The sequence below is a fragment of the Tyto alba genome, unplaced genomic scaffold, assembly GCF_018691265.1.
Source record: "Tyto alba isolate M040663 unplaced genomic scaffold, T.alba_DEE_v4.0 Super-Scaffold_14, whole genome shotgun sequence".
NCBI lineage: Eukaryota > Metazoa > Chordata > Aves > Strigiformes > Tytonidae > Tyto > Tyto alba.
The window spans coordinates 30191760-30217315 of NW_024881276.1; the positions used below are offsets into that span (position 1 = coordinate 30191760).

Here is a 25556-nt window from a genome sequence, read left to right on the forward strand (position 1 = left end):
AGTAAAGGAGAATATTCTGTCGTCTGGGAAAATATTGAGCCCAGAGTGGAGAGAACAGGAGCTTTGTGCACGTCCTTTGACTTAAATCTTAAGGTAAAGGTGAGAACAGAGCAGGTGTGAACAGGAGGAGGCACTGTGCTCACCCTGAGCTTTCTGTAGAGCTAGATAAAATAAGGGCGGTAATAACCTGTGTGCAGGAGACATCCTGGTATTCATAGTCATGTTTAGCAATGCTACTCTATCACCCATTCATATTCCACTTCTTTTTAAAAAGAAAATTCTTCTACACTGCATTCTTGGTGGGGGGAGGGGAGCAAGTATGCTATAACCTATCCATAGTAGCAGATGGGCTATAATAATTTTGCAAGAAATTTTAAGTTGATATGGTTCTTGAGGAAACTTAGACACCCAGAAAAGAAACATACTGGCAGATACATTTGATGAGCACCTGCTATATGTACATAATTATAGAGGAGGATAACATTCTGTCTGCTCACAACCAGAGTTGTTTGTTTGGTTTTTTTTTTTCCCCTTGGTGTTTGCTGCCACCAGTAATAAACTGCCACTGTGTGATTCTGGTAACATGTATATGTTACCATGGACATGTACATGACTTTGTGAAGTGAATAATTGTACTTTATAATTTTGAACTAGCAAATAGAGTGGGGGAAAAGAATCGTCCTATTATTTGAAAGCAAATATGTAAATTGTGTCAGATTTAAATACCAGCTGTTGTCCAGTTTTCTGTGCATCTATTTGTAACAGCAATTTATCAAAAGTAATAAAATGGTTTCTCAGTTGGTTGATTTATAAGTGAAAGTGGTGACTCCACTCTGATTTTAATGTCACCTATGTGGTAATACTGAAATGTTAGCTTTAATGTACCTACCGAAAGTTTTAACTGTCATAATTGGACAAAAAGCTTAAAAAACTCAATCTTAAATACTCAAAAACAAACTATGTAAGAAAAGTTCATAGATTTTTCAGATTTTAAACTTTTGAAGTGACAGTAGCATGAGCTTTTTCTCATCTAATGTAAATGAGAAGTCTTGTTTCTGAAGGAACTGCACATAATTTCAGGAGAGTGTCTGTGTTCCCAGCTCAGTGTCTGGGAATTATAGCCACTAACAAGGTCGTCATGGCACTTTGAACCCACCGAGAAGAGAACATAACTGTAGAAAGCCTAAATTATAACCTTTAATGTGTTTTTTAGTTTTATAATTGTTAAAATTGCAAAACTAATTTCTAACCTGGAATTAAGCAGAATACATGTTGAACCAAGTTGTCCTGAAGACAGAATTTTTAACAGAGTTCTGTTTGTGTAACAGTAAGAGGGCTGACATAATCCCTTTAAATAAACCTGTCAGTCACCTTTCTTAGTCAGTGATTGATAAGATATGATTATTACAAATGTACACATGTGATTTAACTTGGAATAAATTAGATGTTAACATATAAAAATACTATGACATTAATTTTTAATGAAGATTGACTTAAAATTATTTTATGCTTTTGCTCTTGACACTGCAAATGAGGCTTGCTGGATTTCTGCAAGAATGCATTACAACTTGACCTGAAAACCACAGTATAGGTGTTGTGGGTTTGGGGTTTTTTTGTACTGCTAAATAGCAAGTCATTATTTCCATTTTAGAAATTAATCAACTTGAATCTAATTAATGCAGTGGGTTAAGCAGAAGCTGCTTTTAATTTCCTTTCTGCTTAACATCTGAATTGACACAAAGTAATAGAAGAAATACTGCCTCATAATGTTTTGTGTCCATCTTTATACAGAGATATATGGATGCTTGCATTCTCTACTGTTTAGTGCTTCTCTACAGTATAATTTAAAATCTGTTATGTCCAGTGTTGTGGATGAAAGTTCTAATTCCAGCTGGTAGTTTCTGTCTTCAGAAGTTGCATGTCTTAATTCGTTCTTCTTAGTGGGTGACTGCATTTTTTTATTCCAGACAGCCTTAATTGTGTTTGCTTACTTCCAGCTATTTAAAGATAAATGAATAGAAAAGTCAATTTCTCAAGGAGAAGTAGCTTCATTAATTTGCAGGACTTTATGTTTTTCTGAGTACATATTTATGTTAGCTGTATTTTTTTTCAAGATATGGAGCTCATAAAGTCAAAAGGGTTCTCATGGCTGCAGGCCAGCCTACCACTCTGGGAAGAGATGTTCTCATTCATTAAAAATGTTACAGAGGAAATGCTCTTGGAAATGTTCTTTCCTTCTGTCAGGGTTACCTTGCTCTTCCTGTAGTTTAACTTCCTCACCCAATTGGTAATTTCAGCTATTCATAGAGGAAACTGAAAGTTGGTTTTGCATACACTGAATATAAGACATTATAGTGATGAGGTCTTAGTCATGTATTTTTGTAACTTCAGTGGCTGTTGCATACCCAGCTGTATCTGATGACTGCATGCTGAATGAAGTGAGAGAGCACAGATCTTCATCAAGCTTACTGCTTTGGTGAAGGAGGAAGAGTTAAATATTATAATTATGGGGAGAACATGGATGGTTTCAAAGCACTTGTTATTCACACTGTTTGATATGGAGTGATGTGAAAACCTGCAAATTTAATTTTGGTATCTTCAGAAACAAGAAATGCCATGTGCAGTGACAGTAATAGATTACAACTTGGCCTGAGTGTCTGGGTTTTTTTATTTTAGCATCCATAAATGAAGGGCAACCTTGTGGCTAGCACTGGTGGAGGTGCTGTTCAGCAAATTCTTGTAAATGTTTGGACGCCAAATGAACTTTTGATCTAAACCAGCTGTACAACCATTTGCATGTTTTCATAGCATTACTGCTTGTTCACGTCAGAACCCTGAGGACACCACAAGCCCTGACTGTCCCTGCCCGGTCCCACTGGGGCTTTCCTCACCCTGCCAGCAGCCCAGGATCCCATTTCAGTCCCCTCAGGGCTGTCAGTCCTTTACCCCAGTGATGCTGCAGCAAAGTGCTGGTCTTCAGCTCTCCACAGCCCTGCCCAGCCTGGATCCGGGCCTTGCTGAGCTGGGCTGATGTCCCAGCCCAGCCTTGGCCTCTCCCTGTCCCCACGGCCTGCCTGGCCATCCTGGGACTGTATCCAGCCTCGGTTCCTCTCACCAAGCCTGACCCTTGCCCACAGGCAGACATTGTGGTCTGGCCTCAGCCCATCCTCACGGAGATGCCTGATGTCCTGGGCTGGGGCTGCTCCTGGCCTGCCCTGCCTCCTGGGGGGGAGCCCCCGTGGCTATCAGTGCCCTGGCCCCCAGGGAGATGCTGCTCCCCACGGTGTCCCAACAGTTCAAATGGAAGAAAACAGAAAGGACTGTGGTGTAGCTGTGTCTTGTTCTTGATTTCATCTTGGTTTTCAGAAAACTTTAGTGCTTTTCCATAATATTGTATCACCCCTGATCATGGGAAGTCCCTTACTGTGCATTACCCCAAAAGCAGCCTAAACACTGCTGCAGTTGGCCATCCAAACCATCCCTGTGTTGCGTGGGTTGGTGCTGCTGTGGTAGGGAGAAGGCAGTGGTGCGGTGCTGTGGAGTTGCTCCCTTTTCTGCTGTCATTGGTACTTTTGTGACTGCTTTCTTTTTACCTCATTTTCGTAAAGAAAAGGAGGTTTATATGATAACTACTTTTTATCCCTCTGTGTTGGCTAATATCAGTCATCACCAAATCTTGTAATTCTTTCAGGTTTCATGAATGCTGATGGCTAGAGGTTTAGATGGATGCCCTCAATGAAGGGGAATCTGCCTTATGGGTTTGTGTTACAAAGTTATAACTTGTAGCACGCATGATGTGCCTTATGAGGGGGTGGTAGGAACATGTTGCAGGTAAGCTCTTTGGTGTCCTGGCTGCCTGCTGAGGGGCCTGTTAAATGTACCTTGCACCTAGACTTGGGTTCTGCGGAGGCAGTAGCTGAAATCTGGGGGTAGGTGAGGATGGGCCAGGACAGGATGGATGAAGTGAACCTTTTGAAGTGTGTGATGCTTGCTGTTTTCCCATGTGAATTTTGGCCTTAAAAAAAAAAGGGAAAAGTGAAGGCAGTGTGAGATAGAAATACTTAAATGCTCACTGTGGAAAAGCTTTACTCAGAGTTCACACTGTATTAGATCTAATGTAACTGAAAAACATGGCATGAAATGCTTTTGGTTGGTGCTTGGGTACTTTGTAAAGAGAATAATAACTAGCCAACAGTAAGTTTTTCCATTTCCATTTTCTTGGTTTTGCAACCCTTTTCTGCTTTATTAGTGATGGCCTTTTTTGTTGATCTGAATTTGCAAAGCCCATGTTATTTAATTTATTTTGGGCATTTACTTATTAAGGCTTAGCAAGGAAAACGGTTGTTCTGTGCAATGGAAAAAGAGACTAAGTCCATAGAAGACAGAAGAACCATTGTTCTGAAATGTTACTGAATACTGGCAGGCACCTTTAACAAAAATCCTGTAAAAAGTTTGAAACTAAACCTCATCTTTCATTAATAATTTGAAATGTGAAATAAGAACATGATGGTTCTCTGGTTACTGAAAGTTGAGTTTTAGAAGAATGTTGACATCATTAAGTGCTTGCTAGAAAAATGGATTGAAAGAACCAGGTTTTGAAGTTTAGAAGTTGTTCTTTCCAGCCTGATGGTGATCTGGTTAAGAAAAACATGGTTTGGTGGTGCTGACAGAATCACTGTCTGTAAGCAATGTGGTTATATTGGCTGCAAGTCTTAACACCTATGGGTGAGGACTTTGGAAATAATCATGCTGCTGTAACTGTCTTATCTTTAGCACCTGGATTACAGGAATACATCATATCAATGCAGATAGTTAAGGAAGCTTTTTAAAAATGCACTTAGAATATTGAATGAGCTTAGATTTCAGACTGAGGTTAAATAATTGTTTCATCTATGTTGGTGTTCCTGATCTGCTTTAATAATAGAACTGGCAGACATTTGAACAGAAGGGGTAGGCTTGTGCACAGGCAGGGCTATGCCAAGGTTAGGGAATTATCACTAGAAAGGTTCACAACAGCAATTCTAAAGAAAATATAACTCATGAGAGAGAGCACTGCAGAATGCCAGGGCAATAGGTGTTTTGATTTATGCTTTTCTTTATGACAAGTTCTGATTTTTTTAGTGTCAAAGTGAAAATTAAATTGGCGTATCACTTCTGAGGAGGGAGAAGGTGCTGATCCTTGGTGACCCAGAAATCTCAATCCCTGTGGGTCCAGTGGCACAGCTGGAATTGCTGGTCTTTGTGCTTCAGGTGCAGTCTCAGTCATGAGCAAAAGCTCAGGACAGGTGGGATCTGGTTTCTGCTCTGCAGCATCTGTCACCTGGCTCTGCAGTCAGGCTTGTGGGCCTGGTTTTTCAAGTGCTGATTAAAGTTCTAAAATGTGCACTAGTAGTACCTCCCAGGTGAATAATTGTACATATACTTTAATTTCTTCTAAAGTATTACAATTATTTTTTTCTTTAATGTTTATGAAAATTGTGTTTTCCTAAGCTAAGACATGGCTTTTAAATACCATTACCCTGTGGGCTTACAAGTGTTTTGATTTTCTTGGAATATATCTAAAACTAGTTAAAATGCACTTGTGATAATCTTGTTTACTTATCTGGAAATAATACTGCCACATCATGGTTTTATTCTTGGAGAAAAAGGGTAATTTTTGTCATAAAAAAAAGCAGCATTTAGCACCACTCTAATTTCAACTAATTATGGAAGAGCATTCTCATGGAACTCATTTGCCTGTGTTTTAGCTGCTTTTTATATTGGGAGATGATGATGTTAAAAATGCCAGCGTTCTCCTTTAATATCACTTGGAGTTTTTGCAAGTCCTTTTTTTGTTGCCTAAAAACATAGCATGATCATACTTGTCATAATATCAAATACTTATTTTCCATTATAAAATGCCATATGCTCATACATTTTGATTTCTTTCCAGAAGCTTCAAGTAAGCACTACTTTTGTAATCTCTTGGATTTTCAGTTTAGAGTGGAGTCATTCTGCCTGCCATAGCGTATGGTCTTTTACATTATAAAATCTTATGCTGTTTCTCCATAGCTTCTGCAGAAAAAGACACAATCAAGAATACCTACTCCAAAGTAATGGATGCATATGGGCTCTTGGGTGTATTAAGATTAAACCTTGGTGAGTAAAATATGTAAAACCTTAATTTTTAAGTTGGGAGGAAAAATTATGCTGCTTCTGTAAAACTGCACAGCACAGGATTTTTGCAACAGGAACTGGGCTCTTTTTAAATTTTTTTTTGTCTTTGTAGAGTAACTTGCAAGTTTGGAGCACTCCCAGAAATGAGGGAGTGGACAAAAATAATTTCCGTTTCCACAATCCCTGTTATTTGCAGCATAGTTTCTCCTGTTTGCATTTCCTTTTCTTCTGTAGAACTTGAGAATGGGTTCTTGATGTTGGTTCTGTTTTGTACTTTTTTCAGGCAAACTGGGGAGAGACTGTTTGAATTTAAGCATATGAATACATCAACACCACACTCCACTAAGATTTATTCTGTTACTTGTGCCTTTTATTGTTTTACAGGAGACACATTGTTACATTATCTGGTTCTAGTAACAGGATGCATGTCTGTGGGAAAGATTCAAGACTCTGAAGTTTTTCGAGTTACCTCCACTGAATTTGTATCATTACGAATTGATTCAACAGATGAAGATCGTATTTCAGAAGTGCGCAAAGTTTTGAACTCAGGAAACTTTTATTTTGCATGGTCTGCAACTGGTGTCAGTTTAGATCTTAGTCTCAATGCTCACCGCAGCATGCAGGAGCACACCACTGACAATAGGTTTTTCTGGTGAGTTCATGATGGGTTTTATCAGACATTATACAGAATAATGCATGCCTGTACAAACTAATCTGTGGCAAGTTTTTATCCTTGTTTTTATCAGCTCTTAAATGTACATCTTTGTCCCACAAATGTCGGTGAGATAGATTAGCATTATTTTAACTCTAAGGATATAAATATGTTATTAATGATACAGCGTTTCCATGGCCACTTGGAGTTTCTTAATTGAAAACCACAGATTTTCACTGCTTATGATATTATACTTTGATCTGAACAGTTGTTGTGATGTTATGTTTCAGCCTTGGTGTCTCTTAATTCTTCATCAAGTGTGTCAATTTTTGAAAATGAGTGTGGTAATGGAGCTGTAAAGAAAACTTTAATCTTTTGAACATTCTGGTTTCTAAAATATTGTGGTGCTTATATATAGTTTCTAAGAGGGTTTTCAAGATACGAAAGGGCTTTTAAAACTTGTATTACACAGATAATTGTCACGTTGTTGATTTTGCTGAAAAAGAGCAGGTAGGCTATGCTACAGTGCACGTTGCTTGGCTGCTGAACTCACTGTCTTTTTACAGAATATTTTAAAATAAAGCATAGGCTTTCACTTAGAGAATTCTTGGTAAGAGGAATACTGCTGTTTCTGCAAATAAGCAGCTTTAATAATGCCGGTGATGCATACTGTTACGTAGGAAATTCTGCTTCCCTATTTTCAGCCTATGTTAAAAAATGGTGTATTTGTCCATGAACCTTGGAAGGGTTCTGAAGATGTGGCAGTATGCTGTTAGAACAGATGAAAAGCTACATCTTCTCCCTTCTTCTGTCCAACATACAAGATGCCAAACTAGCTCTGACATAAGTGCCCAGTGCTGCTCTACTCTTTGCCACTGTTTTGGTCAGATAGAGGAATAGGATCAGATTGCTGTATTAAGACAGAAAATAAGCGCTAGTTTTCAGAAACACATCCACCTTGATGTAGGTTTACAGGAGTTATAGGAACCTAGCTCCATGTCTCTCTCTGCATCTGGAAAAAGACAGGGCTCTCTGTTAATGTCAGCATTTCAAGGCTTGAGAAACGATGATGCCTGTTGACTCTGTCCAAATAAGCTTGGCTGATTTTGATCCCTGTCACAAAACTTCTTAAGTTATCTGGCTTTTTTTTTCAGTAGAATCAGTCCTTACAGGAGGTAGAAGGAATGTCCCAGATTCCAGGGTCTAGAAATGTAAACACTAAAAGTCAATAACAGAAAATATTCTGCTTGTGCACTTCAGTAAACTTTCTTGGGATTTTTCTATTCAAAAGTTCCAGTCTCAGTCTGCCCAGGGAAAGAATATTGTTTGCTTTCTCAATCTCCTATTGTATTGCCTCTGTATACTTTTCTGTAAAGTGAATGGATATTTGATTCACAGGATTTGAATCTTCATTAATGATTGAACTGAGGTGTTTGATAAGTTGCAGATTTTTTTTTTTTTTTTAAATTGGAAGTTTAGGTTAAGAAGGCTAAAATTGAAGTGAATAGCTTCAAACTTTTTACCAGATAGGCTATTTGCAATGATGGTAGAATTTTTTGGGTGGTGACAAAACCAGCCATCTTACTAGAGTTTACTTTTCTTTGCTATGCAGAAAACTTTACTTCCCTTTTACCCAAATGAATGTTTCCAAAGAAGATCAAAAGTCAAGCCCCACTAGAGTGAGGTGAAACAAAAAAAAAAAACTCACAAACCCCAAACTTCAGTGTTCATTGGTACTACTTAATGCACAGGTATATCCAAACTGTGAATCTTTCTTTCGTTTGAGCAGTAGTTGATATTAGAGAATGGTATATGCAATATATAAAGTACCAACGCTTAACCCTGAAATTGATATTTACAGAAATTTGAAAGTATGTTGGCTATTAATGTGTTCCTGGAAGCTTGTCTGGGAAAGTGATGTGTTATGATGACATATAATAGAAATAATCAATGTATGTGGGCAAGAATTACTGTCTTTATTTCATGGTGGTGTGAAATTGAATGGTGCTCTACCCACCACAAAAGTAACCCTGTAATTGGAATTCTGGCTTGCTTTTCCAAAAGTCTGTAATCTTTGGCTTTTCAAAGCAAGTCTGAGTAGAGAAATATAAACAAGTTTGGAGTGTTGTTTTTTACTGGGTGAAGAGCAGAGGCTATAAGGGTTATTTTTTTAATGTCATTAAAATTCATGGCTTTACCCCATATTCTAATTGTGCAAACGTTTAAGGTGTTCTCTTGTAAACTTTGCTATTTCAAGTATGTTTAAATAAGAGTTATATCATAAAACTATAACATACATATTTTCATTTTCTTATTTGTAGTAGTGGGTGTGAAATATAAGAAGTCGATAGCTGGTTTAACAATTTGAGCTGTATTTTATTTTGTTCCAGTTATTTTTATTTTTTTTTTTTTTCTTTTCCTGATAGGAACCAGTCACTGCATTTACATCTGAAGCACTATGGTGTGAACTGTGATGACTGGTTGTTACGTCTCATGTGTGGAGGAGTGGAGATAAGAACAATTTATGCAGCTCACAAGCAGGCAAAGGCTTGTCTCATTTCACGACTAAGCTGTGAACGGGCTGGCACCAGATTTAATGTCCGGGGAACAAATGATGACGGTCATGTTGCTAATTTTGTTGAAACAGAGCAGGTATGTTATGCTACAGTGCACATTGCTTGGCTGCTGAACTCAAGATAAGCATGTGAGTAGATAGTTTTTTGCCCTGAATCAACAGATCACAAGTCAAGTCTGTAACCAACAAATACTGGAGTAGTTCCTTTGCTGCTAAATAAGGAATCTAAGTAGGTTACGTGATTTGATGATCTTGGTTTTTAGTGTAACTTAGGGTAAGGGCATGCATGGGTCTGAGTTTCAGTAGCTTAAGAAGCTGTTATCCATCAGCTGAACTGTTGTATATGGTTGTACTTCCTTTTAGCCTCCTGAGCTGTGGGTGAGTGTGTACTTCATTTGGCCGGAGCTAATAGTAAAGTAAAAGACCTCAGAAACAATCAAAAGAGATTTTTGGCAAATACATGGTACCTTGTGGTTCAGGAAAGATAAAAGCATTCCTATGGCTATTTAACTCAGCTCCTCTGAAAGGTAGTTTTGAAAGCCACTGTAATTCTGCTGCATTTGATTGCATATCTTTGTCCTTATACAGAAATGCAAGAGGTTATTAAATTCTTTGCTGGCTTTTCTTTGCTCACTTCTTACGATAACATAGTTACCAAGATGTTGTTCCTGCAACTGTATTTATGTGAGTAGATATCTCTGATTGACTCACTGACTCTTTGCCAAACCTAGGTGACTTCAGTAGGATTTTATTCAGGTAGGGCTTCGCTTGTACGCATCCAGTTTCAGGAGTTTAGTCAGAAGACTGTTGTTACAGTTTCTCTGTCCGAGTTTCCTAGCAGGCTAATGTCACAAGATGACTGTGACATATAATTCAACTTGAAATTTTCTTTCCTGTATACTTAATAGACCACTGTAGTTTGGATTCTGATGCACAAAGTCTGTGCAGGTCTTCTGAGTAGGCTGCATTGTTATTTTCTGTGCCCTGGTGTACATTTTAACTGTTCCTACAGGAAGGTCTTACAAAGTTTTTTAAAGCAAGTTGCTCTTAGCACAGGAGTCATTCAGGCACAAATAATAAAAGCTTGCTGTATTTTTCTTAGATGTTGTGAATCATAATTCTACAAGGAAGCATGATAGTGCCTGAACTTGTTTTATGAATTGTTCAGAAGAGTTAGAGAGATGTTTAACCGCAGCCAGCAGCTAAGTCCCACCCAGCTGCTCACTTACTCTCCCCTGGTGGGATGAGGGAGAGAATCAGAAGAGTGAAAGTGAGAAAACTCTTGGGGTGAGATAAAAACAGTTTAGTAGGTAAAACTAAAAGCCATGTGTACAAGGAAAGCCAAACAAGGAATTCACTCACCACTTCCCATGGGCAGGCAGGTGCTCAGCCATCTCTGGGACAGCCAGGCTCCATCATGTGTAATGATGACTTGGGAAGAGAAACGCCATTAGTCCGAATGTTTCCCCCTTCTTCCTTCTCCCAGTGTCATGGTTTGAGCCTGGTCGGTAGCCAACCACCATGCAGCCACTCCCTCTCCCTTCTCTTCCAGCAATAAGAAGGGACAGAGAGCCAGGCTTGGGGTTCGAGATAGGACTGGGATGGGGAAAAGTCACCCTTTATGGGCACAAGCAAAAGGCAGACTCCTTAGGGCAAGGAGTCATTTACATTTATTACAGACATTTATTACAGACACTAGCATACATACATTTATTACAGACACTAACAACACTTAACAGAGTAGGACAGTGAGAAGCATTGCCACATCTTGAGAACACCTTCCCCCCACCCCTCCCTTCTTCCCGGGCTCAGCTCTGCTCCTGATATCTCTACCTCCTCCCCCAGTGGCGCAGGGCCAGGGAATGGGGGGGTTCAGTCAGTGCTGCTGCTTCTTCTTCCATCTTCAGTGGGGGGAGCTTCTGGAACTTATTCCCCTGCTCCATTGTGGTCCCCCTCTCACAGAAGACAGTCCTCCACCAACTTTCTTCAACAGGAGTTCCTCCCACGGGCCGCAGCGTTCCCCACACTGCTCTGTCGTGGGTCACCAACTTTCTCCAACTGGAGTCCCTCCCACGGCTGCAGCCCTTCCCGAGCTGCTCCAGCGTGGGACACCCCCGCATGCTGCAATCCTCCCAGTGCTGAATTACAGCAGCGGGGCTACCTTTTCCCACAAGACCCTGGCCTTCTTCAGGCACAGCACCTTGCTCATCCAGGCGAGAAACACAGGCCATAAATCAGTGTCTGCTCCATCGTAGATCTCCATGGGTGGCAGGGGGGGCCGCCCTGCCGTCTCACCACAGGATACAGGGGGGGTCTCTGCTCCGGCACACCTCCCCCCTCCTTTCTTCCTCCGTTCCTCCACTGACCTTGGTGTTCACACAGCTGCAGCAACTCCTCCTCACAAGTCCCACTGCTCGTCACCACGTCCCTTCTTAAATACGTTATCGCAGAGGTGCAGCTGATTGGCTCGGCCTTGGTGCAGAGGCAGAGCTGACTTGGAGCTGGGGGAGCTTTGAGAAGCTTCTCGCAGGGGGCCGCCCTGATAGCCCCCTCCCCTGCCACCAAAAAACCCGCCACTCACTCAGCCCAGGACACCCAGCTCTATATGCTGAGCATGACATCATATGGTGTGGAATATCCCTTTGGTCAGTTGGGGTCAGCTGTCCCGGCTTTGTCCCCTCCAAACTTCGTGCGCACCCTCAGCCCTCTCACTGATGGGGCAGGCTGAGAAGCAGAAAAGGCCTTGGCTCTGTGCAAGCACTGCTCGGCAACAGCTAAAACATCCCAGTGTTATCAACTCTGTTTTCAGCACAAGACAGAAGTCTAAGGTACATGATACTTCAGCTTGTAGTGTGGAATATGTAATATTTAAATATGTTTTATTTACTCTATGTTTAGCTAAGGCTAAGAAACCACAAACCTGAAATCTCTGATACCTATTAATACTATGCTGTTTGGTTTTTTTTTTTCTTCACAGGTGATATTTTTAGATGACTCTGTGTCATCTTTCATACAGATTCGAGGATCTGTTCCATTATTTTGGGAACAGCCAGGCCTGCAGGTAAGCAGGAGATAGATTTAATTATACAGATAATTCTTATTCATGTCTTTTTAAACATCTTACAGTAGCATTTAGACTCTTCTGTTAGGATGAGATTATCCTTTGGGAGCAAGTTGGTGCTATTGTTTAATTCACCAAGCCTGCTACTCTTGAGCCTCTGAATGCGGTTTTGCACAAGATTTGAATATCTGTTGCTCTTTACATGTTTTCTCTTTGAAATTCTGGGGTTTTCTGTTTTAATTTAAATTGCTATTTTAAAACAGCTTATCTAAGGGCATCTAAAGAGCATGTTTTCTTCTGAATTGTTCTTGAGGATAAGTCTTTTCAAGTAGTGGATATAATATAAGTGGATAAGTGATATAATTTAGATATAATTACTGTAATATAATTTCATTCCAGTTTTCCTGAAAGAGGGTTTGTATCAGCAATTACTACTCTGATACAATTTTTACAGGGAAGATTAAAAGAAGTTCATGCCTCACAGTAACTCTAGGGTCTTTAAACTAGACATACAAGCATTTTGCAATAGAACTGCTGAAACATTTACATGCCTTCTACTCAAAACAAGAAGTAATTAGATGATATGACTAGGTATATTGAATAAAAAATGTGTTTTTTTAGGAAAAAGTGGAATTTAAGAAAAACCTATAAAAAGAATGCACATCATAGCAAGCAGAATAAATTTGGGAGGTTTCATTTAGAAAGTGAAATGAATTTTTAGGCCACATTTAGGATCAAAACAGGTCTTTGAAGAATGGTTAATCAAAAGTGTAAAGGCATAATTTAACATAATCTTCATGTCATAGGTGGGATCCCATCGTGTCAGAATGTCAAGGGGTTTTGAGGCGAATGCACCAGCTTTTGACAGGTGAAAGAATGTCTTAAATTTTTGTTACTGCACTACAAAGCTCTGATAAGTCATGCATCAGAGGGATGGTATATGTTATTCCAAACAGGAGGCTTTGTGTATAGAAACGTGTGATTCAGGAAAGCAGTGAACTGCGTGGGCAGCTTTTTCAAACTTTTACAGAATTGCTTGTACTTTTGAGTGCCTTGTTGAAAAGTTTGAAGAAAATTTAAAATAGCGAAATACTTTGTTAGATTTAAACCAAAAATTACAGCATGTTTACATTGAATAATCTGTATTTGTCAGCTGCTGTATCAAGTTTATATTTTGATTTTATTCCTGCCATGAAACTTCAGCTTCACAACCTTACGATTTTAACTAAATGTATGTTGTAAAATTGGTGCTCTTATCCTAATTAAATAGCAGTCAGTGGTTGTATGCTATTATTAAATTATATTGATTTGTTTGGACATGACTTAATATAAGGCTTGCAGCAGTTATTAGAGTACCCTGTACATTTCTACAGCCTCTCAGTCAGCGTTGCAGGTGTTTGTTAATTTTTCTGCATGCCAGTAGATGAGCATGCAATTTTATTTCTGTTAACAGGCATTTCCAAACTCTTAAAAATTTATATGGCAAGCAAATTATTGTAAATTTACTTGGGGCAAAAGAAGGGGAGCACATGCTCAGCAAAGCTTTTCAGGTGAGTATGACAATCCTCTAACTGTGCATATCCTTGGAATTTGCTTTTGTTTGCAATGAAGCATTTATATAGCCTTTGAAAAATGAAACAGATATACTGTGCTCTGGAGCCAACTACCCCTTGTGGTTAAAATTTTATTTATCATAGAAGCACTGCTTAAGATACATAACATGAAATTAATTTTCAAAAGGTCTACATACAATTAGTGTTTGGTTATGTTCAGGTTGGTTACTTTACTGAAAAATTAGAACAGCAACATAGACAATATTGAGGGATTTTCAGTTATTTTCATATTTCATGCTTACTAGTGGTTTATTTAAAAAGTAAATCTTCTTTGCTTTATAAAATTGGTGAATAAAAAACTTATACTTTGTGGTATTTAATACTGCGATGTTTCTTTTGAAAATCATTCCCTTGGAATTCCTGGATATATTCCTTAATATTTTTTTAAACAAATCAGAAATTAATTTATCAACTTAAACATAAAAGCTACTTCATAATTGAACCTAAATGTTTGTTCGGAAGATGTAAATTGTAAGTGGCCATTTTCATGAATTCCCACTGGGTTAAAAATAACTGTCATATTGTAGTCCATAAATACTGACAATTTGAGAAGTTCTGTCTGAAGCCAGAGAACATGTCAATAGCCATCTGTTATTTTCCTTTCCCTTTTCCCTTTGTATTATAATGGTTGAGTATCTTAGGCTGTTCACTAGTATCTTCCCTGTACCCAGCTATCCTGGTAGGAGATACTGGTGTTCTCAGATGCATATTAATGCCCAGTGCAGATCATAGCTTCGCCAACAAAGACTGTGTGAGCACTTCAGGATTTTTTCAGGGAGTATTAGGGAAAGTTTCGCTCAAGCCACCCTCCACAACAACCTAAATAATTTGTCTGGTTTTTTCAGTAGTAGTTTATGGGGTGTTTACTCAGTCCCTGTTACTGGCAGGTATGTCTAAAATGCTGACTGTTAGTGAAAGGGGTTTCCACTGAAACAGCTCTTTGCGAATCAAAGCATTTTGACAGTAGAAGACACTGTAGACTTTCTTGATGACCCCTAGTGTAGTAAGGAAAAAACTGACCTTGATTGTGACAAGAAGAAACAAAGGTGAAATATTACTCAGTTCTGAGTCATTTGTTGAACAATAGTAATAAAAACGGTTTAATTTTACCTAAGAGAAAGCATGTAATAAACAAGATAGCTAATAAAATAGTTTTAAAATATCTGTAGACTCTTATTTAGCTTATAGTACTATATGTGCAGATATTGGTATATTTATACTTTTTTCTTCTCTTTTTACGTCAGAACCATTTGAAAGCATCTGAACATTCAGCTGATATCAAAATGGTCAACTTTGACTATCATCAAATGGTTAAAGGTGGAAAGGCAGAAAAACTACACAGTGTGCTTAAACCTCAAGTCCAGAAATTTTTAGAGTGTGGATTTTTTTATTTTGATGGAAAGGAAGTTAAAAGGTTTGTGTGTATAACTTCTGTAAATTTGTTCAGATTAAATTATGGTTCTGGGATGCTTCTCGAACCGTAGCAAGAAGATAAGAGAAAAAAAATGTTACTTCTGTTACTGTGTTTTTATTGTGTCTAAGATGATGTTCAACAACTGAAATACAAGTTACTTTTTGAAAATTTTGTTGTTCTGAATATGCTCTAAAAATCTTAATGGAAAATATATCTGAGACATTGATGTTGCATGACTTAATTTCAGGCCTTTGACCTCATGGTTTTGGTGAAAATGGGCAATTGTCCTTTTTTTTCTTGTGTATACCCACATGGGATTAAAGAATGAATATTTTTCCATCTGTCTGTATAATATTATTAATATTTTCCTCAGCAACTAAGCATGTAATTATCTGTTTATTATAAATGCTGATGTTCAGCGCAGTCTTTTTCTAAATCTGTTTGCATCTGAATCCCCCATTTGAGAGATTCAGTTCTCCACAAAGTATGAATGGCATGCATGTTTTCTGCCCTGCTTTGTACTTCCCAGTCCTGCTGTACTTGTACTTCTGTCCCTATTTCCCCACCTCTCTTCCTAGAGCAAAGGCTGTGTTTAGCTCAGCAGGAAAAAGGAAGCAGGGCTAAAAGTAGGCAACATTCTTGCTCTTCTCCCTTCCACATCCTTCCTCCTTTTAATACCAGAGCAAACTGCTGAGTGAGGTTTTCCATGAGGAAGAGAATTGTTGAGTGAGGGGACTGTGCCATGTGCAGTGGGGTTTCATCTCCTAGTGCAGTGGGAGAGAAGAGGGTTCCAGTACCACACTGTGCTCTAGCATGGCTCTGGGATTAAATCACTCAGGGGCAGGTTTTAGTAGGCCTGAATAAGATTAAATTTAGTGGGAAGGTGCTTAAGTCTCATCTCCACCTCAAAATGTCACTGACCATTCTCCAGAAAGCTTTAAAAGTGTTGTGACACTGTGTTGGGAGAACACCATTTGGTCTTGATGGAGATTCAAATGATATTATCACCCATCAAAAAAACGGACAACAGAACAAAAGCAAAATAGGCTGTGGCTTGTTACAGCTTGAAGAATTGTATTAATAAAAGATACAGTGGTAATTTTTATAAGTTCATGGACCATCTCCTCTGTAGAGTGTCAGGGTTTTTTCTAACACAGCAAGTTGTTTTGTATTTAAAATCAAATACAGAGATAGTAATGAGAAAAAAGTAATCTTGGAGAAACTTCTTCAAAACTTTCTGCAATTTATGGTTAGATCTCCAAGTAAATGTGATGAAGCCTTACTGACTTAATAGCTCCAAGTGTGTAGTGGGAATGACGAAAGTAAGGAATAAGTGTGTACCATTGGGAGAGCCAGCAGAATTTTGTACTCCTAGCCAGGCAAGAACAACATGGATGTTGTTGATACGATCCTTCTGAGAGCCCCAGAGCATGAGTTAATGGGCTTCTCCCAAAGAACGGGGAGCAATTCAGAGTGCCTGAGGGCCTCAAGCATCTGTTGAGCTAAGGGGGAGAGGCTTATTTTTCATTTTTATTTGGGGAGGAAAGAGAAAGTAATGAGTGGTTGAAATTGGCTTTAGTTTTATCACAAATTCTTGTTACTTTTAGTTTAGTTAAACAAATTCAAGAACTGTCCCAGTATTTTTTTTTTTTTTTTAATTTTTGTTTTAACTAAGAGTTATTATTTCCCTCTGTGATTCTTGGGAAGTGTGTTAGTTGGATTGTTTGAAAAGAAGACTTAATGCTGCATAACACTTTAACCAAGAAGCAAGGAGAATTGAGAAAAACTGAAGAAGACTCATGTTATTTGGAGAAAATAAATTAGTTTTGTATAGTGAACACTGCTGCAAAATTCACTGCTGTTATTGGAGCTAACCCTCTATTGCTGACGTATTTTTAAACATACTTGTCAGTGCAATGTTACTGTCATCACAATACCCTGATTTACTGTTCTGGTTCAGATCTTGATGTCCCTGTCTTTGTTGATGGTATGTGCGTTAAATGAGTTATTTCAGTTGTTTTCTCTCTCTGTCTCTCATTGTCCTTGGCACAGATCTCAAAGTGGTACTGTCAGAACAAACTGCTTGGACTGTCTGGATAGAACAAACAGTGTGCAGGCTTTCTTTGGCTTAGAGGTAGGAAAACCAGTGTCCAGATACACAACTGCTCTTAATGCTTTTGTAGCCGTTAAGCTGTAAAAGTAGGATTACCTTCCCTATGAAAGATGAATTCAAATATTTCATGTATGGCAGTTTGATTTATAGCGTGATACTTTTTTTCTTCTGGGGCAACCATATCTTAGTAGTTACAGAAGCAATAGTTGTATAGTAGTTGCAATTAAACAGTAGTCATGCAGCATTATGAAAAATGTTCATTCTTTTTTTTGTGTCCATTTCTTATGTCTTTTAAGGTTCAGTCTTGCAGTTCTAGAAGCGGTAGTAGTGTTGCAGTCCTTCACAAAAACACTTGCATTCACAGTTACTCTATTAGATTATGTTCTTCCACATATTTGATTATTGTTCTTAGCATCTGCCAGTGCTGTGTATTCATATTTTCACAGCATTGTACTGTGAATTCTTCATGGGACAATACCATGGTTGAGGCTTTGGCCACACTCAGATTGGGTAGTCGGAAAATAACCATGGGATTCAGTCCTCCTGCAGGGTTGTGCTTCGGCGTATTGGCTTGCTATTGAAACAAAGGTTCTAACCTCTAGGCTTATATAGTAGAGCTTGAACACATGAACTTCATAGGAATTGATGGAGTAAATAGTACTGATTGTGTTAAAAGAGTAGTTCTTTTGCGTGTTGAGAAAGGAAAAATTATGGGTGCTGTAACATACAATTTAGTAAAAGGATTATTCTTTTTTTTCTGAATTTTATTTAATTAAAATGCTCTTGTTTTAGTGGCTATAGGAGGAATTTCTTTGAGAACTGCAAAATCCATTGACTGCTATGTATGCGTTTACCAAGTGAACACTGTTGCCAGTTCATGGGTGTTTTAGTCAAGCAGAATACTGAACCGTTTACCCTCATGCAAATACTCAGAAAATTTTTCTCTTAACATTCACCATCAGTACATACTCTAGCAGATACAACACAGTTTGAGAGACCTAGTGCCTTTTTTCTTCATTGTTTCAGATCTGCATCTACCATAGGGGGTCTCACCTTTTAATTACTAAAATTAAGAAAAATAATTCTTACTCTTTTCTTTAGTTCATTGTGTGTTGAAAAGAGTAGTGTCATGCTTTGAAAATCTCACAGCATTGTATTGCATTAAATAGTTTGTATATCTGTCCATCCTGTATTGACCTTGCGAGGGGAGAGACAAATGATTACCTTAAAGTCTTTCCTGGTCCTGCACCTGTTTGCTGGAGTTTAACACTTCACTGCAGATAGAAATGCAAGCTTGAAGTAAACCGTTAGGCTATTTTAAATGAGCCATGAGAAACATTGCCTCTTGTATTTTATTGGTAATACTATAGTTTTCTATAGCATAAGAATACATCTTTATACACTCTTAATGAGTATAGTACTTACATGGCAAACTTAGCTTTGCAGCTCTATTTTATCTTTCTTATCCTATTAAGAACTAAAAAAAGAAAGAAAAAAAAAGACAGTATTTAATCCAGATTAAATACTGTCTTTTTTTTTCTTTTTTTTTTTAGACCAGGTGTGCCAAATCTTTCCTTGGTGAAAGCTAAATTATGATCTCAGCTAAAATATGAGAGCTAAAAGTATAAAACTAATTAAGGAAAATGCTAAATCCTCATGAGCTGCTTACATGAGATATTTAAATTCCTTTTTTAACATGATAGATACTTGATATAACAAGTACTGAGCTCTGGATGACCACCTACAATTACAAGATGAAGCACCCAATTTCTGAAGCTTCTTTTCGTGTTTATTTCTACTTAATTTTGTCTGCAAACTTCCTTTTCTAACTTTTGTTAATTCCTGCCCAAACTTCAGAATTCTACCTTTGTCATTTTATGTTCATCATTTTAGACTCCTTCTTGCCACTGGACACATCCAGGTTTTAAAGATTTTTTTTTTTTTTTGAAAGCTCTTGAAAATAGCTCTTTTTTTTTTAGTTCTTTATATTTATTTTCAGTATTACATTGGTAACCACAGACACTAGGAAATAACTTGACTTTTTAAAAATAATCGTGATTCCATAAACCAGGATTTCAGACAGGGTCCAATGTCCCATTCTACATCTGTGAGCATAGTGCTACATTTAAGTAATGTATTTAAATGAAAATGAATACATTTATAAGTATTATATGTATACAGTTTAAATGCATTTAATGTAGACTGTGCATCATGGAATATTTATGGAGGCATATTGATTGTAAGGGTAAAGATTGCAGTGTCTTATGCATGAAAACAGAGTGAAAGACAGAAGCCGTTGCTGTTTCACTGATCATAGAGCTCTGTTGCTGCTGCATTTGATAATAGAAGTCAGTGTGATGTTACGCTTTTTTGGGAAGAACACAAATTTCTCTAATTCTAAATTATGTAAGTAGAAAGACTTGAGAACCAAAAGTAACTTACCCTGTAACTAGTGAATTTTTAGAGGAAAATATTTACATATCAACTACATCATTCTTTTCCCATATTGCTACCTATCTTTAATAGAAAATGAAATGCTGGTGCTAAAGTTACATGCATGATGCAGCCTTTCAAATGTGACATGGTGTCAGTTTGTTTAGAATTCCAAAGATTTTTTTGTTTGTGTATATATGCTGAAAAAATATAATTTACCTTTTAATAAATACATTTAAAGATTTTTCTTTTGCGAATGTTGTCTTCAACTGTTGCAGATGCTAACAAAACAACTGGAGGTATTAGGACTAGCTGAGAAGCCTCAGTTGGTTACTCGCTTTCAGGAAGTTTTTCGATCCATGTGGTCTGTGAATGGTGATTCTGTCAGTAAAATTTATGCTGGAACTGGAGCCCTTGAAGGAAAAGCTAAGGTAAAGGACATTTTGTTAAAAACTTTAGCAGTATCCCATATAGGTTTTAAAGAATTCTATCAATAATATAACAACTATGAGATTTTCTTTTTTAAAATGTGCTTTTGTTGTAATCCTAAGAAAACAACAAACCAAATAAACAAAACAGTAACATAAAAAGGTTGATTATGTTGATACGCCAGATTTTGTTTCAGTTCATCCTTTCTCAGCCATGCCCTTGCCTCCCACATAACACCATCCTGTAGGAGAGGATGAGGCTCAAAGCTTCCATTTCTTTAGGTCATAGTTCAGAAAAATCTATATTCAAAACAGTTTTAGTTTCTTTGAATATTTTCATTTTTGTCTCTGTACCTCTGTCTCCTATTGTTTTCGTTTCATTTACTGTATCTCCTTTCTTTTAAAATGTGTTTCACTGGATGTAGTTGTTTGTGCTTTTAGTGTTTATTAACAGTGTTAAAATTAAATGGGTTGCATCTGGGTGTTTTTTGTTTGCCTGTTCCTCCAGCTATTTCTGTTTAGTTTTGCAATTACTGGAAAAAACCCAAATTCTGTTTCTACCTTACTTTCTAATGTTGTGTAACAATTCCATACTACTTGACAGTGTAATGCTTTATTTCTCTTCAACTTGCTTTATCTTTGTTGATGCTTAAATTGTTCAGGTTTTCTAATGCTATCTTTTATTTTTCTTCTAACAATGTTGCTTTTTTTTTGTTTCCATAATTCTCTCTCTTATCAGTTGATACCTGTCAAGACAAACAAATGTTGAACCATAACAATTTTTGCCCTAAGTTCTTTCAAGAATTTCTTTTCATACCATTCTTTTTATTCAAGAATGTGATTCTTCTCATTCCATATTATATACTATTTACTCATAGTTGACTGGTTTGTTTTTCCATCGCTTGTTCATTCAAACCGTATCAGGGTCCTTCTCTGTACAAGGCATCGCAGTAAGCTACTTAAAAGGAAAATAAACAAAATGGACTTGTTGCTTATTTTACCCTTAATTTGTGCATGCAAGACTTTTTAATTTGGGAATTGCTTGTATTTATAGAGTGGAGTTTGGTTAAAGATGTTTAATTTTATTTTCTTACAAAAATGTCACCCAGACCATTAGTAAAACTACAGTAAGTATTTTATGGGATGTTTCCCCTTCTCCTGACTTTCTCATTCAACCTTACTAGGGTTTTTTTTTGTAAATTAATAGTTTTCTACCATTCATTTGGCTACTTATATTTTTTACTTTGAAAAATCCATTTGCTGTATTTACACTTCCATTTTTAATGTTTACAACACAGAGTACATTTACTCTGTTGTCTTTGTGATAACACAGGATCCCTGCCCTGGTACAACTGTTAATGAGTACCATATCTCATAAATCAAAGACAGCGTCCCTGACAGAAGTCCATCTATTGGAAGAGGATCTTTCATACTTGCAAAGCCATATAATACTTCCCATTGTTTCAGTGAAACCTGACCAGGTCACTACTCAATATCTTCTTGAGTACTCCAATAATTTATTTTGAAATATAGTTTTTAAGTTGTTAGTTGTATTCTCATTTCTCAAATGAAAAGTTTGATGGTTGAAATTTCTTGCTCGTCAGTTTGAATCTTCAAACTCCGAGAGTACTTAGAAGTAAGAATATGGAAATTCAGGATAGGAGAAAATATATTTTAACCTTAAATGTGTTAATATATATTTCTATACTGAAAAACAGTCCTTTTTTAAAGTTTTATAATACTTGTTACATCTAACTCTTTACCTACTCTTTCTTTTGCTTTCTCTGGGTTCCTTTCAATTAATTGCCTCATATGTGAATGGTGAGTGTGTTTTTTGGATCATAAGTTATACATTGTCTGACAGAAAGGGAGCAGCATCCTATTGCAGTAGTATGCTCCCCAACACCTCATCCACATTGTCTTCCAAAAATCATGGTGCCAATTTACTACTACTTACCCTTGACAAGAGAGTAGTTTCTTTCTTGTTGTTTAGTACAATTCATAGAACCTAATGATGGATTATTTTGTAGTTTTCTTAAGCTTTTGGGTTTTTTTCTTACGCATTTAAGAGACCTGCATGAACAATGCAAGCTGTAAACTTGGAGTATTTTTTACAATAATATAATACCATGCAGCATCCCTGATGGATTATGGTCTGTATTTCATATAAATGCAATAGCATATGTTTACGTACACCTCTCAAGCAAAATACACTTAATGTGCCTAAGACACAGTAAACTATGTAATCGAGAAAATGTCTTTGTGCTTGTCCTTGTTAGTGCTGTGTACACAGATTAACACTGCTGGTTTTTGAATCAAGTATGAGACTGCATGAGATGTTGATTACATTATCCTCTAGGTGTCTGACCCACAGGGAATATCTGTTATAGCCACGTGTGTGCAGTGTGTGCATCAATGTCTTTGTATGTATGTAGCTATAGAGTAGTGTGTGTGTTCCTTCTGGGATACTGCATGAGACTTGCATGTTATTTTAAAAAGTTAAGGGGTCTTAGTAAGTTGAAGCTATCTCTTTTTTTTTTTTTTTTTTTAACATGGATATTTCAGAATGTGTATTCTGAACTAATATGCTCATATGTGCCTATACATACATATTCATGTATCATGACATTTGGACTCAAGTGCTTACTCATCTCTCACTATTTGGGGAAAAGCCCAAAATCCCGTATCATGATCTAAACATGGCACTATATCAATTTAATTTTTGAAGTCCAAGAGTTTAGGAAAAAAAAAAACAACTTATTCCCCTCCCTGTAGTATTTTGTCTAATTTAAAAAATTTAAATTGGAATAATTTGGTTGTTAGATATGCCTTAAGGTAATACTGTGTTGTTTAGCATGTCAGGATGGGGAGAAAGCACACATAGTACAGTAGGCTCGGAAGACTTCATTTAACACTTAAGGAAATTGCCGTAGATTTTAAAATCATTAATGCAGTTTACAGATATGTTACTGAATATTGCCAATGTTATTGTAAGCATTGTCCGACATAAAATATTTTATACGTGTTCCTCCCTAACAGGCTGGAAAGCTGAAGGATGGTGCTCGTTCTGTGACCAGAACGATTCAAAATAACTTTTTTGATAGCTCCAAGCAGGAGGCCATTGATGTTTTGTTATTGGGAAATACCCTAAATAGTGATTTAGCAGATAAAGCACGGGCTCTCTTAACCACCAGCAGTTTACGCGGTATGTGTCTTTCAGGATTTTAATCTGTCTGATAACTATTTGGTGTAAGAAAGCTGTATGGAGTCTGTTTTCAAAGCAATATTGGAAAGTATAAATGCTATTTTATGTTCTGTTGGCTTATTAAAAGATGAAAATTACTTCTGCTTTACTAATATTACCAAACTAACCTTCTGCAGTATTTTCTTTACTGTTTATATTTTGTTGATGTCTGGTGGTGTAATAAGTAAATAAGAGCATATTTGTCAGAAATTCACTATAGATTCATGTTAGATGTGTTCTGTTGAGTTCTTCAAATCCATTTATAGCACGTGTTAACCATGACAATTACATGCTGAAATTGGGAAAAAAATCCTGATTTATTAAGATACTAGATTTTTTAATTGTTTACCAAATGTCTTCCTTAATTTGATCTGTCATGTCAGTGAAGAAATTCTCATCATGGTCTTAACTAGATAGAAAGCATTTATTATTTTCTCAAGCTTAAGAATGTTGGTATTTAGCTTCATTTTGGTTTCTAAGATACTGAGGAACAAAAAGGGTTTTGCTAATGGAGGAAAATTTGAGATAACAGCTATCAGAAAACTTCTGATGAATGATTTTCCATTACAAAATGTTTTTTTGTGAGAAGAAATTTTTCCCAGGAATGTGTGCACCACAAGAGCTTGTCAGGCTGTAGGTGAAATTCTACATCAGAATCAGAGAGATTTCAATAAGAAACTCTGCTTAGGTGGAGTAGCCATGTGGGACTTGGGTGGTCTGGTTACAGGTCAGTGGTTCACGTAATCAGAACAGGGAGCTGAACCACAGCATCCTGCATCCCCAAACAGAGATACAGCCTTCATAGCTGCCAGGACTACAGTCATGTCCCATCCTTCTGCAGGGAAATAGTAAGTGGGCCAGGTGTAGGGCTATGTTTTAGAGTACTCTCCTGGGGTATAAAAAATAGAGGAGTTAATTCTTGGGCAAAGAAGGAACTTAAATTTGAGTCTTCTTTCCAAGATTCCAGGTAAGACTGTCCTAAATGATGGGTTATTGCCATTTTGGGGGTTTAATAACATTCTTACTTGTCGCTTTTCTTTTTTTCCCCCCCTTTCTCCTGAACACTTCTCAAGCTAGAATGAGAAAAATGTTTCAAAGCTTCAGTGCAAATCTGTGGCACAAGGAAAAATATTCTTGTCTAATTGTAGTCTTCATCTTGTAGTTATTTATACATTTCCTATGTGGAACCTGAAGGACTGTTTTCCTCTCATTTCTTTACCACAAGGTTTCACGTATTGTAACTTTTCCTGTATCTGAAACCTGCTAAATCAGCCTTACCTCAAAATTAGTTGAAAGTCATTTTAGTTTCTTCTCACTTCCTCTGTGAATGCAAGCTGTCCTTTCAATTTTTGTGGTTTCTGTCAGCTGAGGAACATTAATCCCTCTTCACTGGACATAATGTCTGCATTGTCTACTAGGTGGTGAATGAACTAGTGAGATACTTCATCATATGTAAATCCATTATTAATAAAGTAAGAAAAGAAAATTTGTTAATACTATTGTGGAACTTTTTAGATTTTGCAGCATAATAGAAGTGTATTAACTGATGCAAATGGTTAGGTGTAATAAATTGTATATTACAGCATGTTCTCTCACATATTGTTGGAAAATTTTAAAATACAATTGCTTGACTAATTTTTTTCTTGTTTCCTTCTTACTGCATCCGTAGTTTCAGAGCAATCATTACAATCAGGTATAGTATAGTAAATTAAGCTGTAAATATCTGAGCAGCTCTTATTCTTCTCTGGCTTTTTTCTTGTGCCTATTTGCATAATATTTGGTTGTGGGCTCACATTTTCCTAGTATGTTTGGATCTGTCATTCCTGTGCCCCAAAATGCCTTAATCCAGGAAAAGCTCTTTAATACA

At 37.2% G+C, this 25556-nt stretch overlaps 1 protein-coding gene across 10 annotated transcripts in view; it reads left to right on the forward strand.

Moving 5' to 3' along the window:
- The window catches only part of SYNJ1 (synaptojanin 1), a 69014-nt gene that overhangs the window by 7248 nt on the left and 36210 nt on the right, over positions 1–25556 (forward strand). For 7 of the 10 annotated variants that reach the window (XM_042788869.1, XM_042788870.1, XM_042788871.1 and 4 more), the window contains exons 3-13: positions 6052–6138; positions 6541–6808; positions 9235–9460; positions 12361–12444; positions 13251–13312; positions 13898–13994; positions 15302–15471; positions 17524–17605; positions 20296–20448; positions 23485–23650; positions 25359–25382. In XM_042788869.1, the coding sequence (XP_042644803.1) occupies positions 6052–6138; positions 6541–6808; positions 9235–9460; positions 12361–12444; positions 13251–13312; positions 13898–13994; positions 15302–15471; positions 17524–17605; positions 20296–20448; positions 23485–23650; positions 25359–25382 (1419 nt within the window). The remainder of the gene's footprint in view (positions 1–6051; positions 6139–6540; positions 6809–9234; positions 9461–12360; positions 12445–13250; positions 13313–13897; positions 13995–15301; positions 15472–17523; positions 17606–20295; positions 20449–23484; positions 23651–25358; positions 25383–25556) is intronic. The other 3 variants (XM_042788874.1, XM_042788872.1, XM_042788873.1) reach the window with 2 other exon arrangements.